At 42.9% G+C, this 15,278-nt stretch overlaps 1 protein-coding gene and 1 pseudogene across 1 annotated transcript in view; both read left to right on the top strand.

Annotated features, from left to right (window-relative positions):
- Positions 1-3,989: 3,989 nt before the first annotated feature.
- The window catches only part of CTSW (cathepsin W), a 184,859-nt gene continuing 173,570 nt past the window's right edge, over positions 3,990-15,278 (top strand). The window contains exons 1-2 of the mRNA XM_077463350.1: positions 3,990-4,101; positions 4,192-4,246. Of these exons, the coding sequence (XP_077319476.1) occupies positions 4,030-4,101; positions 4,192-4,246 (127 nt within the window). The 5' untranslated portion in view covers positions 3,990-4,029. The remainder of the gene's footprint in view (positions 4,102-4,191; positions 4,247-15,278) is intronic.
- LOC143943013 (5S ribosomal RNA) lies at positions 14,872-14,991 on the top strand (annotated as a pseudogene).

Raw genomic sequence — 15,278 nt, 5'->3', positions numbered from 1 at the left:
TTAGGTGGATATAACGGGGTATACTGCGGTCAGGGCACGCAGACAACAACCACTACAGAAGAGCAAGAATGCAAAATCGGCCGATAACGAACGGTGTATACTGTGTTGAAGGTACACAGAACACCCACTAACTCCTACAGACGCCAACACACTACACAAGGCCGCCGCGCTGGCGGCCTTATATAGTGTGGGGCCTGTACTGCACAGCCTGAGCTATGATTGGCCACAGGCATCCTGCCTGTGGCCAATCATGGCTCGCCTCGCTGCCGGCGCTGTGATTGGCCAAGCATGCGGGGTCACAGTGCATGCTTGGCCAATCATGAGCCAGCAATGCACTGCGATGGCGCAGTGCATTGTGGGCCGTGAGCGCCAAACGAATTTGGCGCGAACGGCCCATAACGTTCGGTATTCGCCGAACGGGCGAACAGCCGATGTTCAAGTCGAACGTATGTTCGACTCAAACACAAAGCTCATCCCTACTGAGGACTGGTGCCCAGAATTGGACAGCATACGCCAGGTGCGGCCAGACCAGAGTCTTGTAGAGCAGGAGAATTATCATTTTATCTCTGGAGTTGATCCTCTTTTAAATGCATGCCAATATTCTGTTTGCTTTGTTAGCAGCAGCTTGGTATTGCATATCATTGCTGAGCCTATCATCTACTAGGACCCCCAGGTCCTTTTCTATCCTAGATTCCCCCAGAGGTTCTCCCCCCAGTGTATAGATTGCATTCATATTTTTGCACCCAAATGCATTCTTTTACATTTTTCTACATTAAACCTCATTTGCCATGTAGTTGCCCATCCCATTAATTTGTTATTGAGAAGTTATTGCCCTGCTTAGCTTAGTATTGTCCGCAAATACAGAGATTAAACTGTTTACCCCATCCTCCAGGTCGTTTATGAACAAATTAATTAGGATTGGTCCCAGCACAGAACCCTGGGGGACTCCACTACCCACCCCTGACCATTCCGAGTGCTCCCAATTTATCACCACCCTCTGAACTCGCCCTTGTGGCCAGTATTTAATCCATGTACTCACCCTATGGTCCATGCCAAGGGACCTTATTTTGTACAGTAAACGTTTATGGGGAACTGTGTCAAAATCCAGATACACCACGTCTACGGGCCTTCCTTTATCTGAATGGCAACTCACTTCCTCATAGAAGGTTAATAGATTGGTTTGTCAAGAACAATTCTTCATGAATCCATGCTGATTACTGCTAATGATACTGTTCTCATTACTAAAATCATGCATCTAGTCCCTTAACATCCCCTCCAAGAGCTTGCATACTATTGATGTTAGGCTAACTGGTCTGTAATTCCCAGGCATGTATTATGGACCCTTTTTAAATATTGGTGCTACATTGGCTTTTCTCCAATCAGCTGGTACCATTCCAGTCAGTAGACTGTCAGTAACAATTAGGTACAATGGTCTGGCAATTACTTGACTGAGTTCCCTATGTACCCTCTGGTGCAAGCCACCTGGTCCCGGTGATTTATTAATGTTAAGTTTCCCAAGTCTAATTTTAATTCTGTCCTCTGTTAACTGCACCATCTTCTCCAACCCACAACCAGGCACACGTAGCACTTCCTTATCCTCCTCTGCAGAGTGGGGACCCCTCCCCCTGCCATGGTGCAGATACTTTCTGAAAAATTTAGCGCCCACCCTTTTCCTTCTGCACCACACTAAATCTGTAATGGAGTCTGTTTTAACCCTAGCAGTGCTGGCGGGAAGTGTCAAAAGACCAGGCTCCCAGAAGCAATGAGATTTGCTGGTTCTTCCCCACATTGTTGGAATGCATAATAACACAGTATATAAGAAGTAGAGATGTTACTTGTCATCTTCCCATGGAGCCAGATGAAATCCTGATGTAGCTGTAGCCGGTTTCTATGGGCGACTGCTGCGAGAATAGTGCCTTTGCCCCACATTGGGCTTCAAATGTAGCAAAGTCACTCTAGGCTTAAAGCGGAAGTCCGCCAGGAGTCCGCCGTTTTTTTTTAAAAAGCCAGTAGCTACAAATACTGCAGCTGCTGACTTTTAAAATAATGACACTTACCCGCCCAGCGCGCCCGCGATGTCGGCACCCGAAGCCGATCTCTCGATCGTCTCTCGGGTGCTGCCGCCGCCATCTTGGGTATGGGAATCAGGAAGTGGAGCCTTTCGGCTTCATTTCCTGGTTCCCTACTGCGCATGCGCGAGTCGCGCTGCGCAATGAGGATGGTCCCCACTGTCTCTGGGATCCGTGTGTTTCCCAGCAGGCAGCGGGGGACTTTCGGAAAGGGGCGTAGATTCTGTGGAAAGGGGCGTACCTTCTGCAGAATCTACGCCGGAAGTGGGTGCAGATACCTGTGCTGTACAGGTACCTGCACCCCCCTCCCCCCTGAAAGGTGCCAATTGTGGCTCCGGAGGGGGAGAGGATTTCAATGAGCGGAAGGTCCACTTTAGGGTGGACCTCCGCTTTAAGGGTGACCTCCAGAGTTAGGGACAGCTGACACCCTTCTGTGTAGAGTGGGTTACAAGGCATGGTGGGTGTAATGCAAGGTGGATTGATGGGCACCAAACACTTCTTGAATGCAAAGAGATTTATTGTCTCTTAAAGAGAACTGTAGGAGAGAGGGTTAGGGCCAGGACATCCTTACATGATGCAATGTTAATTGGCAGACTCTGAGACTTCTATAGGCAGACAGCCATGCAGGGAAAGGCATCCAGCTAGACACCACCACATCTGCATGAGTAGGACTGCTGTCACCTATGGCAACAATCTTGTAACAGTTTCTAACAAAGGTTTCAATGAACTCTCTCACTTTTTCTACAATCTCCTATCGTAGAACTTTACTCAACTGAGCTCCCATTCTTTCACTAGACTTCCTGATCCACTTGCCACTGAATCCCCTGAGCTCTTCCAATCTTCTCAACTCTGTATCTTCCTCAAGTGTCACCCCCTCCCGTCCCTGTTGGGTCCCTAGCTTGGCACTCACAGATACTCCCCAAGTGTCACCCCACTGGCCTGCTTGGTCCCTGACTTGGCACACAATTATTCTCTGCAAGCATCGCCTCCACTGGCTGGGTCCTTGACTTGCCACTTGCTGAAGTTTTCCAACTTCTTCACCATCCCCGGCTGGTAAGAATACTGCTCTGGTACTTACTTCAGCTACTCCCAGTGGTCCCCGGTAACAACCATGACAGGTTCTCCGGCCGGCTGAACCGTTACTTCTGGTTGGACTACAAGCCCGCAGTCCCAATCCTACACTGCTTCTTGCTTCTGGATAGGCCCTCAGACAGCCTAGCAACCAGATGTGCTCGGGATGGGCCTTAGGTTTATGTGCTAGAAGCCCAGGGCAATACAACACACATCCACCCAGACAACCATCCTGGTGGCACAGAACCCCGATCACCTGACTCCACCCAAATTAATAGGTTCTTCCAGCATGCCAAGGGACACAAAAAGATCCCTGCCCATTGGCTGAGATACCCCATTCATTCCTAGTCTGTCCTTGCAATGCACTTGTCCTATCTAATGTCACCAGATACCTGGCCATCTATCAACAGAAGAGAGAAGTGCAGCAATTCCAAAATTAAGGCCAAAGCAATTGACCTTCTGACAATTGGTCAAAGCAACTATCACTTGGCAAATAAATTTAATAGCAACCCTGCTTAAACATCAGGATGCTACATATATAACAAATTTCTGCCATGAGCATAATAAAACATCATTTTGGAGTCCCACACCTTTGGTAATCTGACGGAAGCAAGATAGCTTGATCAATAGGATGGTCTTTGACAACACCGGATACCAGTAATAGAACATCTAGCACCTCTATTTTTAGTTTAATTTTCTTTCTGGCTCAGTTTGCTTTTATTTTGTGGTATCTCATTTTTCCTCTAAACTATCATTTACACTACTGTGCTTGGTTTCCTTTGTTGATATTGACCTCACTTTCACTTTTACTAAGCAAATCTTCTTTATATTACCTTGAAGATACGATCATTCACTCCAGCATTTAGGTCTGTTTTATGAAAGTATCAATATGCTACTGCTTTGTGCCATCAGTGCTGTCATGGTCCTTTTCCCATACCCATCCTGTACAAGCTCCGAATTGGTGAGTGCCCAATAGATTCAGTGAATAACTGGCAACTGAATTATTTGATATGTGATTTTTCTGGTTACTGATTATTGTTTATTTTTTTAGGTCCAATTTGCAAACTTCATACAGCAGTTTAACAAGAGCTACAGAAGTCCTGAAGGTATAACCTTAGGAGGGAGGTGTCTCTGAGAAGCAGTAAAAGTTCTTAATTTGGCTTAGGTTGAAAAGTATAATTTTGCTTGGTAACCATAATTTTTAAACATTTTAAATCAGTGTTTCTCAAACTTTTTTGTCTTGCGGCACACCAAAAAGATCTACAAAAAAATGTTCACGGCACACCTGAAAAGACTTAACAATTTTTGTGGTGAAGAATTTATTTATTTTTACAAATATGTTTAAATTTAAATTTAGTGTGAAGGATGTGCCTGTTTTTGAGAGCAAATCAGATTGAAGTGAGGCTCCAAAGTTGACAAACGGAACAAACAAATGGAACAGTCTATTATTATAATATAATTAGTTCTCTCGAGATCTCGCACAAGTCTCACGTAAAAAAAGGAACCAATGAATGACAGACTGGCAGAGATTGCTGATGTTACTTTTTTAACTTTTGCAAAATTGATTTACCATTTAATTTTTTGATATGTTCAAGGTTTCAAAACACTAGCAATTTAAAAAAAAATTCAAAACACAGCAAACCTGCAAATCCCAAGCGGCACACAGTTTGAGAATCATTGTTTTAAATAGTACTTTTTAACTTAGATTGTTTTTCCTTAATGATTTGGGCGCTATTGAGTAACTCTACAACAATGGGTCAGAGTAATATTATGTCAGTCCAAAATGTTTATATCATAATAAAACATGCTTAGAGCGGTATTAAACCCAATACCAAAAATGTAATATATTGCAGCTACTAATTATTAGATGTGGTGGCTGTATTAGTTTTAATTTTTTAAGGGGTTTTCCCTCTTTTTTCACCGGGTGATCTGGACGGTAATATACCTCCTTTGGAGTGCTCCCACTCTGGATGAATGAGCACAGAAGCACCTTTTGACAGCAGCATTGTCAGTCTGGGTGGAGGGGAGTGTTAAATGTACTAGCAGATTTGGAAGTGTCCAATTTGCAAGTGGGGTATGTTGTCTTCCTAGATATTAGAATGAGGGTCATAATATCATGAATGATAGACCAGACATAGTCACAATGGGGGTTATTTACGAAAGGCAAATCCACTTTGCACTGAAAGTGCAGTTGGAAGTGCAGTCGCCCTAAATCTAAGGTGTAGATCTGAAATGAGTGTAAGCTCTGCTGATTTTATCATCCAATCATGTCCAAGCTAAAATGCTGTTTTTTATCTTTCTTGCATGTCCCCCTCAGTTCTACAGCGACTTTACTTCCAAGTGCTGTTTCAGTGCACTTTCAAGTCCACTTGCAGTGAAAAGTGGATTTTCCTTTAGTAAATAACCCCCCATATGTCACTATTGTCCAAGGTTTTAATAAATAGAATAAATGTAAAAAATCTAAAGAACTTAATGATAAAAATTAATGAAATTAATGAAAATAAGATGTGATTTACTAAATCTTTCCCATGGATGTTAAAAAAAAAAAACTATAGATGCAGTAATGGCAGTGCTTCCAAGTTTAAAGACAAGTAACTGATAAACACTAGTTAAAAACTTTTTTAGGCTGTTCGGCTTCAAGCATAACAAATAACCTTAACTAAAACGAACTCTGCCTACCCCCGCCCCGCCTTTTGCATTTTTTGCATGATTTTATTTTACAAGAAGTACATTTTTTATTTGTTTTTCTTTTTTTTTTCATTATTTTGTGTAAAGAAAAAAAAAAACTAATTTAAAAATTATTTAACCACTTGACCACTGGGCACTTAAACCTCCTTCCTAACCAGACCAATTTTTACCTTTCGGTGCTTTCACATTTGGAATGACAATTACTCAGTCATGCAACACTGTACCTATATGAAATTTTTGTCCCTTTTTTCACACAAATAGAGCTTTCTTTTGGTGGTATTTAATCACTTCTGGGTTGTTTTTTTTTTGCACTATAAAAGAAAAAAGGTCGATAATTCTGTAAAAAAAAATGCATTTTTCTTTGTTTCTGTTCTAAATATTTTGCAAATTAGTAATTTCTCTTCATATATTTTGGCCAAAATTTATTATATCTTTTCATGTGACGACATTGAAGAAATTATAATTTGCTACAATGTAAAGTAGTGAGTGAGTGAGTGTACGGCTTGCATAACAGTGTAAATTTGCTGTTCCCTCAAAATAACTCAACACACAGCCATTATTGTCTAAACGGCTGACAACAACAGTGAAAATGTCCAAATTGGGCCCAAAGTGTCAATATTTGGTGTGCCACCATTATTTTCCAGCACTACCTTAACCCTCTTTGGCATGGGGTTCACTAGAGCTTCACAGGTTGCCACTGGAGTCCTCCTCCACTCCTCCATGACCACATTACGGAGCTGGTGGATGTTAGAGACCTTGCGCTCCTCTACCCTCTGTTTGAGGATGCTCAATAGGGTTTAGGTCTGGAGACATGCTTGGCCAGTCCATCACCTTTACCCTCAGATTCTTTACCAAGGCAGTGGTCATCTTGCAGGTGTGTTTGGGGTCGTTATCATGTTGGAATACTGCCCTGCGGTCCAGTCTCTGAAGGGAGAAGATCATGCTCTGCTTCAGTATGTCACAGACAGTACATGTTGGCATTCATGATTCCCTCAATGAACTGTAGCTTCCCAGTACTGGCAGCCCTCATGCAGCCCCAGACCATGACACTCCCACCACCATGCTTGACTGTAGGCAATACACACTTGTCTTTGTACTCCTCACCTGGTTGCTGCCACACATGCTTGACATCATCTAAACCAAATAAGTTTATCTTGGTTTCATCAGACCACAGGACATGGTTCCAGTAATCCATGTCCTTAGTCTGGTTGTCTTCAGCAAGGGAGAAGATCATGCTCTGCTTCAGTATGTCACAGACAGTACATGTTGGCATTCATGATTCCCTCAATGAACTGTAGCTTCCCAGTACTGGCAGCCCTCATGCAGCCCCAGACCATGACACTCCCACCACCATGCTTGACTGTAGGCAATACACACTTGTCTTTGTACTCCTCACCTGGTTGCTGCCACACATGCTTGACATCATCTAAACCAAATAAGTTTATCTTGGTTTCATCAGACCACAGGACATGGTTCCAGTAATCCATGTCCTTAGTCTGGTTGTCTTCAGCAAACTGTTTGCGGGCTTTCTTATGCATCATCTTTAGAAGAGGCTTCCTTCTGGGACGACAGCCAAGCAGACCAATTTGATGCAGAGTGCGGCATATGGTCTGAGCACTGACAGGCTGACCCCCCACCCCTTCAACCTCTGCAGCAATGCTGGCAGCACTCAAATGTCTACTTACAAAGAAAACTTCTGAATATGACGCTGAGCACGTACACTCAACTTCTTTGGTCAACCATCGCAAGGCCTGTTCTGAGTGTAACCTGTCCTGTTAAACCGCTGTATGGTCTTGGCCACTGTGCTGCAGCTCAGTTTCAGGGTCTTGACAATCTTCTTATAGTGTAGGCCATCTTTATGTAGAGCAACAATTATTTTTTTTTTGGATCCCCAGAGAGTTCTTTGCCATGAGGTGCCATGTTGAACTTCCAGTGACCAGTATGCAAGAGTTAGAGCAATAACACCAAATTTAACACAACTGCTCCCCTTTCACACTTAAGACCTTGTAACACTAATAAGTCACATGACACCGGGGGGAGGTAAAAGGCTAATTGGACTCAATTTGGACATTTTCACTTAGGGGTGTACTCACTTTTGTTGCCAGAGGTTAAGACTTTAATGACTGTGTGCTGAGTCACTTTGAGGGGACAGCAAATTGACACTGTTATACAAGCTGTGCACTCACTACTTTACATTTTAGCGAAGTGTAATATCTTCACTGTTATCATATAAAAAGATATAAAATATCTGAAAAAATGTGAGGGGTGTACTCACTTTTGTGAGATACTGTACGTTTATCCACTTCAACCAATGAACAAAAAAAGAGAGAGCAAATAGAAAATAATACTTTATTGGAACACTGCAGCATGCAATGATTATTCCCATTTCTATGATCTTTTTTGTAGTTTCTCTTAGTAAAAAAAATATTTAAGTATTTTGTGCTGGATTAAAAAGTAAATGAGAGTAAGTATAAAGCAGCAATTTATGCTCTTAGCAAGTGCTGACTGAAGCCATTTGGAACCCAAATTAGAAGCAGTTTTGCCAATAATAATAATTTTCACAAACAATTTCGCAAACAATTAAGTTCAAACCCAATCAAAGAAAGGGGGTAGCAATAACAACTTTCACCTAACAGGACTTTCAAGGTATCAATATATAACAGCAATTTTTATTCAGTCCAGTAAATGGTTACATTAAAAAATATTACTATGTTGCTGAAAATGTATATAACAATCTTAGTACATATACCCTGGATACCCCAAATATTTAAAAATGGATATGAACAACAGTAGATGCTCCATTGTTCATGGACTTTGGAGTGTCAAATTTCAATGTGTCTCTGGGCCATCACCCGCTTCTTCAGGAAAAATTGGGGAGTTCTTATCTGTAATATAGGTTATAATCTCCATTGCCACATAAAGAATAAACATTTTCATGTGAACATCATAAAGGCAGGTTTTTTTTTAGAATATAAAATAGAATCCCCTTAACCACCACCTTAACCACAACCACACCTATAGCAGAAAGACGGCTGAGCGGGGGATCAATTATCCTGACTGAGCATCATATGATGTCCAGCAGGATAAGCTGCTTGCGCATGCCTTGGAGATCAATAGTGCAGTGTGTCACTCTAACACACCGCATCACCGATCATGGTAATGAGCCTATGACATAGGCTCTTTACCATGTGATCAGCTGTGTCTAATCACAGTTGATCACATCGCAACCAGGAAGTGCCGTTTATCGGCTTTTCCTCCATTCGTATTGACAAGGCGTGAGTAGAGGTGAGCCGATCAGCAGCACTCCTGACAGGCATTGATTATGAGTGCAGACCCATCAAGGATGACCAGAAGTGCCCACCTAAAGCGCCAACCTGTGCCCACCAGGGATTTCAATCGGTGCCTACCAGGGATTTTAATCAGTGCCTATCAGATATGCCAATCAGTGCCCAATATGGCAATGATACATGCCTTTTAGTGGAATCAGATGAAGTATGTTGGGATTTAATCCAAGGCTTCCTTCAAGTTTACTGGGTGCAATCTTATTTTTTAGGGTAGGAACTTTTCTGTAGCTGGAGGATGGTCTGTTATCTATAATGTTTAGCAAGAAAGGATCTTGTGACAAGATTCCCCAGTGTCTGGCCAGAATCGATTCAATTTTTCTATACTGGTGGTGAAATCTTGTGATAAACAGGTTGTCCACTCTGTTAGAGATTTCTTTCAGTTTACCAGGAAGGTAGCGGTTGTGGGCCTCAATAATCAACTCCTCTGGGTAACCTTTCTCTAAAAAGTTTTGTTTCCGAAGAGCAACATATTCACACTGCCTTGTACAGTTCTGCCTAAGATGACAGAATTGGGTATATTTTTTACCCATGAAGGATGTTGGCAACCGTTACAATGTAATGTATATATGAATTACCTGCTTTGGGCTTGGTATAGTTCCTTGCAAGAATAGTGCTATTGGCATGTCCTAGTTCCAGATCTAAAAAAGCTAGGGTTTCACTATGTTAGACAGAGGTGAAAGATAATCCAAAATAATTATTATTACAGTGTGTCATGAATTGGTCCATTGAGGAGGGAGGGCCATCCCATATAATTAGAATGTTGTTGATGTACCGACCGTAATATATGAGATGGGAGGTGAAGGGGTTTTGCCACCAGATAAAAAGGGACTTAGCACATTAGCATATGACAGGGCAAAATTAGTGCCCATAGCTGTTCCATGGATTTGTAGGAAAAAGTCACTGACACATTTGAAATAATTGTGTGTAAGGCAAAATAATGTAGTGTCAAGTATGAAGTTAGCTTGTATGGAATTTAACATACAATCTTGGCAGAGAAAGTGTTCTAATGCTAACATGCCTGTATCATGAGGGATGGCTATGTAAAGAGATGTAACATCTAAGGAAACCCAGGGATAATTAGGTTCCCAAGTATATGGTTCAGTAAGTTTAAGTAGTTGTATACTGTCATGGATGTAAGAGGGGAGGTTTTGAGCCAGTGGCTGAAAAAGGCAGTAAGTAGCCAACAGGAGTCCATGAGGTGTTGAGTTGAACAGGACACAGTTGTAAGAGGGCTATAGGCTGCCTGGCTTCTGGAATGATGCCTGGGTTCCTGTGGTCCCTCTTCTGAACCCCTTAAGCAGGTGGGACTTTAAGACCTGCTGTGGGACAGGTATATACTAGTGGTAAACCAAATAGTTGATTTCTATGCCTGAAGTTTTTGAATTGTTTGATTTTGTATTATGCTGAAGAAAAGCTTTTTTTCATTTGCCCTTTTAAAATAAAAACTGTTTACTTTTGCAAACATGAGTGGCTAGTGATCCGGATTACCCAATATCACAATATACAGTATAAATACACACACAACATCCTGGCGTGTCACATTTCTTATTGTACATTACAGGACACAGAGCCATAGTAGTTACTATGTGGGTTATATGCCACCTTCAGGTGATGGACACTGGCACGCCCTAAGATAAAAAAGCGCACTCTCTATATTCACCAGTGTCTAAGGTGTTGGTCACCAGTAAAGATGTGCTCTGCTGAGCTCCATTGGTGCAATCCTTGATGGGGCTAGCCATGCAGCTGGATCCATTCAAAGGGTCTTTTAGGCCAAATTGAATGGTACCTGGGCCTCACATCCGAAGAAACAAGGTCTTGCCTGTAAACGCTTCTCTTTTTAGAGAGCTGGACCCCGGGATCCAGTACTTTTGGTAGTAAGGCCATAAAGGTTTACTGGAATAAAAGGGTGAGATTGCGCTATGGAATAATATTGGAGTAATGCTGGAATAATATTGGGTAAGAACTGCCTCTACATGATACGCCACCCCCAATCGGATGGGGCCTATTGAAGTGTGAAAAGAAAATTGAGTAGAATTGGCGCTATACCCTTAAATCAACTATATATTTCAACTCACAAAAACCCTATAATCTATAGTGCTGTGAAATTGCTACTTTGTAGTGTGCTTAAAAAACTATTAAGATGTTAGTATACATGTCCCTGGGAATCTGGTTTGTCATCCACGGATAAAAGCTCTCATTCATATGGTTCATAGAAAAAGAAGGAAGTCCATAGTGTAGTATATCTTTGTAATATATTTATTAAAAGAAGAAAACTACTCACATATCATAAATAGTGTGTTCGCAATGCAAAACAACTCCCACCGCCGGCCGCTGCGGTTTACTATAGAGAGGTCACGTCCTTATGGCCACGCCCTACCGGTTTTGTCATGCAGACATCATCAGGAGCCGTTTCCTTTCCTCCAGCCAGCAGCAGACCTCTGGTAAGTCTGGGGGGGTTTCCTCCCCACCAGACTCCCCCCACCTATGCCATTTGCTACCCCTCTTCAAAGAGGAAGAATCACAAAAAAAAAAGAATGGCACTCCGCACTACTTGCGGCTTCCAGGCTCTCCTCGCCATTTTCCCACCTCTCTGCAAGATCCCATAGGATCAGAGGGTCACGTTCACGTGAGAAAACTCTTGTTGGAAGAGAGGGGGCCATAAGCGATGGAGGGGCGGGGCTTAGCACGGCGTTGGCGTCCTTAAATGCCCGGTGCAGGAAAGAGTGTTTTTAAAAAGCACTAGTGTAATTGCTGCAAGCCGGGGAGGGACACAAGAGCATAGAGGAGCATGTAAGAGGTTGGTGACAAAAGCATTTTTTTTGAACACATTTACTATTGCATCAGGCTGAGCGTTAATAGCAGCAGCAGTGGCTGACTATTGCTCAAGGAATGGATGCTATTTCTTCTGGTAGTACCTCTGCTTTGTGCTTCGGGCTATATTCAGAAGAGAGGGCTGAAACACCCCCAAAAAAAGGAGCTAACGTGGTCTCCCTCAAGCTCTGGAATGCCTACTCTACAAATGGCATCCTCCCCTGAGAGGGGGTGGCTGGTCAGAGTAAGCATTGGGGCCATAAAATGTTTGAAACTGTTTTCAACACTGCAGCCTCTGTTCTCTTTACTCTTTTTCCCCAGCCATGGTAGGTTTTTAAAAATAAGTTTAAGGACTTTAATTGGATCCCAGAGTGGTTAAAGCGGGAGTTCGGACGTTTTTTTTTTTAAAGTCAGCGGCTACAAATACTGCAACTGCTGACTTTTAAAATAAGGACACTTACTCGCCCAGCGCACCCGCGATGTCGACACCCGAAGCCGATCTCTCGATCATCTCTCGGGTGCTGCCGCCGCCATCTTGGGTATGGGAATCATGAAGTGGAGCCTTGTGGCTTCACTTCCCGGTTCCCTACTGCGCATGCGCGAATCGCGCAGCGCAGTAAGGATGGTCCCCGCTGTCCGCTGGGAAACACACGGGACCCGCAGGAAGTGGCGTAAATATCCGCAGATTCTGCGGATATTTATGCCGGGAGTGGGTGCAAATACCTGTACTGTACAGGTATCTGCACCCCCCTCCCCCCTAAAAGGTGCCAATTATGGCGCCGGAGGGGGGGAGGGTTCTGATGAGCAGAAGTTCCACTTTAGGGTGGAGCCCCACTTTAATGACATTCCAGTGTGGTCAAGATGCGACAGGTTCTCTTTCATTTTCCTAGGACCCTCAGACTGAGGAACTAGGGGCAGGAGAAGACTAATTCCCTCAGGAGACCGTGGTGAGGCTGATGACTCCTCTTCTGAGGTGTCAATTGCGGGAGGGTCAAATTCACAATCTGTATGATTGATGGTACAATTTCTTGCTGAATGATCCGCTCCACATTTATGTAGCCTTAACTGAGTGTTGGGTTCGCTAAAGCCTCCTCAAGCTGTGCTTTTTCCTGCCCATTCATTGTTGGGAAAATTTTTTTGTATCTGGAGGATCACCCAGATAAGCATTATTTTCCATTCTAAAAAGTTTTCACGCTTTATCCTATGGTAGAGAAAATTCATTAAGCAGGGTATACCAGCAATTAACGCTACTATATCCTTTGTGAGTAAGTTAGACTTGTCCGGCAGACATTACTAAAATACTTAGGGATCCAATGAATAAAGGTTGGAATTCCTATTAAAAAAACAAAACACTTTTTTCTCTGGAAGGTTGAATGTCTCTGACAGTAGTTGGTTAATCATTGAGAAACCAGTTTTAACAGGTGTTTAAGGTATCCTGCTCAGCAGGTCCAGGAGGCAGCTTTGTGTTTGCAATAGTTGCTATTATAGATTGCTCCTTCGCTAAGCGTCATGCAAAAAGCTCTTGGCTAGTCTTCCCTTTTGTGGTAAGACAGCTATCTGGGAATATTTTGGATATATCCAAAGAATTTCTAGCAAAAGAAAGATACCCCTTTTGCCTTTTTAAATGAAGGACTAATCGTGTTTTTTATTTCAAAGTTCCTTCTTCTGTGCTAGAGGCATCAGCCTCCAGGCAGTCACAACAGCCTCCTGCGTCAGGTTCAAAGGGTAATCCTCAGGGTTAACCCCAGGAACAAAAGAGGTCTTGAGGGAGGAAGCTTACAAGATACTGTAGCCTCTTTATGAGGAGGTACCCCTGCTTGCTCAATAGGGAGAATTCTTCTACAGTTCTCAGGGATCTGGCAGAAGGAATGTCAATACAACTGGGGGACTTCCTCATTAGCTCCAACGTACAAACTGGAGTTCCAAGAGTTTCCATTTCCTCATTTTCTCAGATCAAACGTTCCTAAGGATCCAGACAAAAAATAAATCTTTTTCTCTAGCATTGGACCATATTTTGGAAAAAAGTGTTCATGGTGGCCCCATGTAAAAGCAGAGATTGGGATTTGGTTAAATCCAAATGGACATTCTAGATCTCAAAAAAATTCAATTGCTAAATATAATATCTCCCTTTTTGCATGAAGATGCATATGTCCAAAGACATGCAGGTAGATTAATTGGCTTCTGTCCAAAATTGGCCCTAGTATATGAATGGGGACCTTGGATTGTGGGCTGCTTGAGGGTAGGGACCGATGTGAGTGTGCTATGTACAGGGATAGGGACAATTGTAGACACTCACTCAGGTTGAACTGGATGGACAGGTGTCTTTATTCAACCTTTCCTTGCTCCTTAATAATATTTTCTTTCAAAGTGGAAAATCTTCTTTTTCAGTGTGTAGCTCTGCTTTCCAATCTAGCTGCTACACCTTGAGTACAAGGTTCTGGCTCCTTTTCTAGCCACATTGAGGATTCAAGGTATAACGATTATGGTTTACCTAGTCCATCTGTTCTTGTTGGACCAGTCGGTAGCCCACTTAGACCAAAAGTATAGTCACCACATTCGACTACCTGGAATATCTAGATCGGATTCTCAACGTAGGAGGAATCTTCTTTAAAACATGAAGAAAATACTTGGGTCTGAGCATAGATACCCCCAGAAAAGGGTATTCATACCCCTGGCTAAGATCAGCACAATAAAGGTCTGATCTAGGTAGTCAAAGCCCTAGGTAGTCCTATTCAACTTGTCGGGAAAGATGGTGGCTTAATTTGAGGCCGTTCTTTATGCTCAGTCTCATTCTAGACTGCTGAAAAGCAGTATCCTATTGGCTTGAAAATGAGAATTCAAGCTCTATATTCCCAATGTGTCTGACTCCAAAGCCTACGGCCACATCAGCCTAGAGGCTAAATCACCCAGAAAGCACCCGATCTCGTCTGATCTCTGAGACTAAGCAGGGTCGGGCCTGGTTAGTACCTGAATGGGAGACTTCCTGGGAATACCAGGTGCTGTAGGCTAGGATTGGGCCTGGTTAGTACCTGGATGAAAGACCACCTGGAAATACCAGGTGCTGTAGGCTGAGTGCGCCGGAGCCTCAGTTTATGGTTAACATCCAAAAATCTGTGAAGGGGAAAATCTTTCTTTGTGTTACCTGGGAAATAGTATCAACATATGCCAACCTTATTTTGTTTAGGTTGGGGGACAGTCCTGAAAGAGGCAGCTGTGCAGGAGAAGTGGCCTAGATCAGAAATGGCCTTCCCCATTAACATTGTAAAAATTCAGGCAGAACACTTGGTTCTGAGGC

The sequence above is a fragment of the Lithobates pipiens genome, unplaced genomic scaffold, assembly GCF_037356315.1.
Source record: "Lithobates pipiens isolate NorthernLeopardFrog02 unplaced genomic scaffold, aLitPip1_a1.2 Scaffold_10, whole genome shotgun sequence".
In the NCBI taxonomy this organism is placed as follows: Eukaryota; Metazoa; Chordata; class Amphibia; order Anura; family Ranidae; genus Lithobates; species Lithobates pipiens.
Note: the sequence above shows the minus strand (reverse complement) of the source record. Positions and strands in the feature narration are given on the sequence as shown.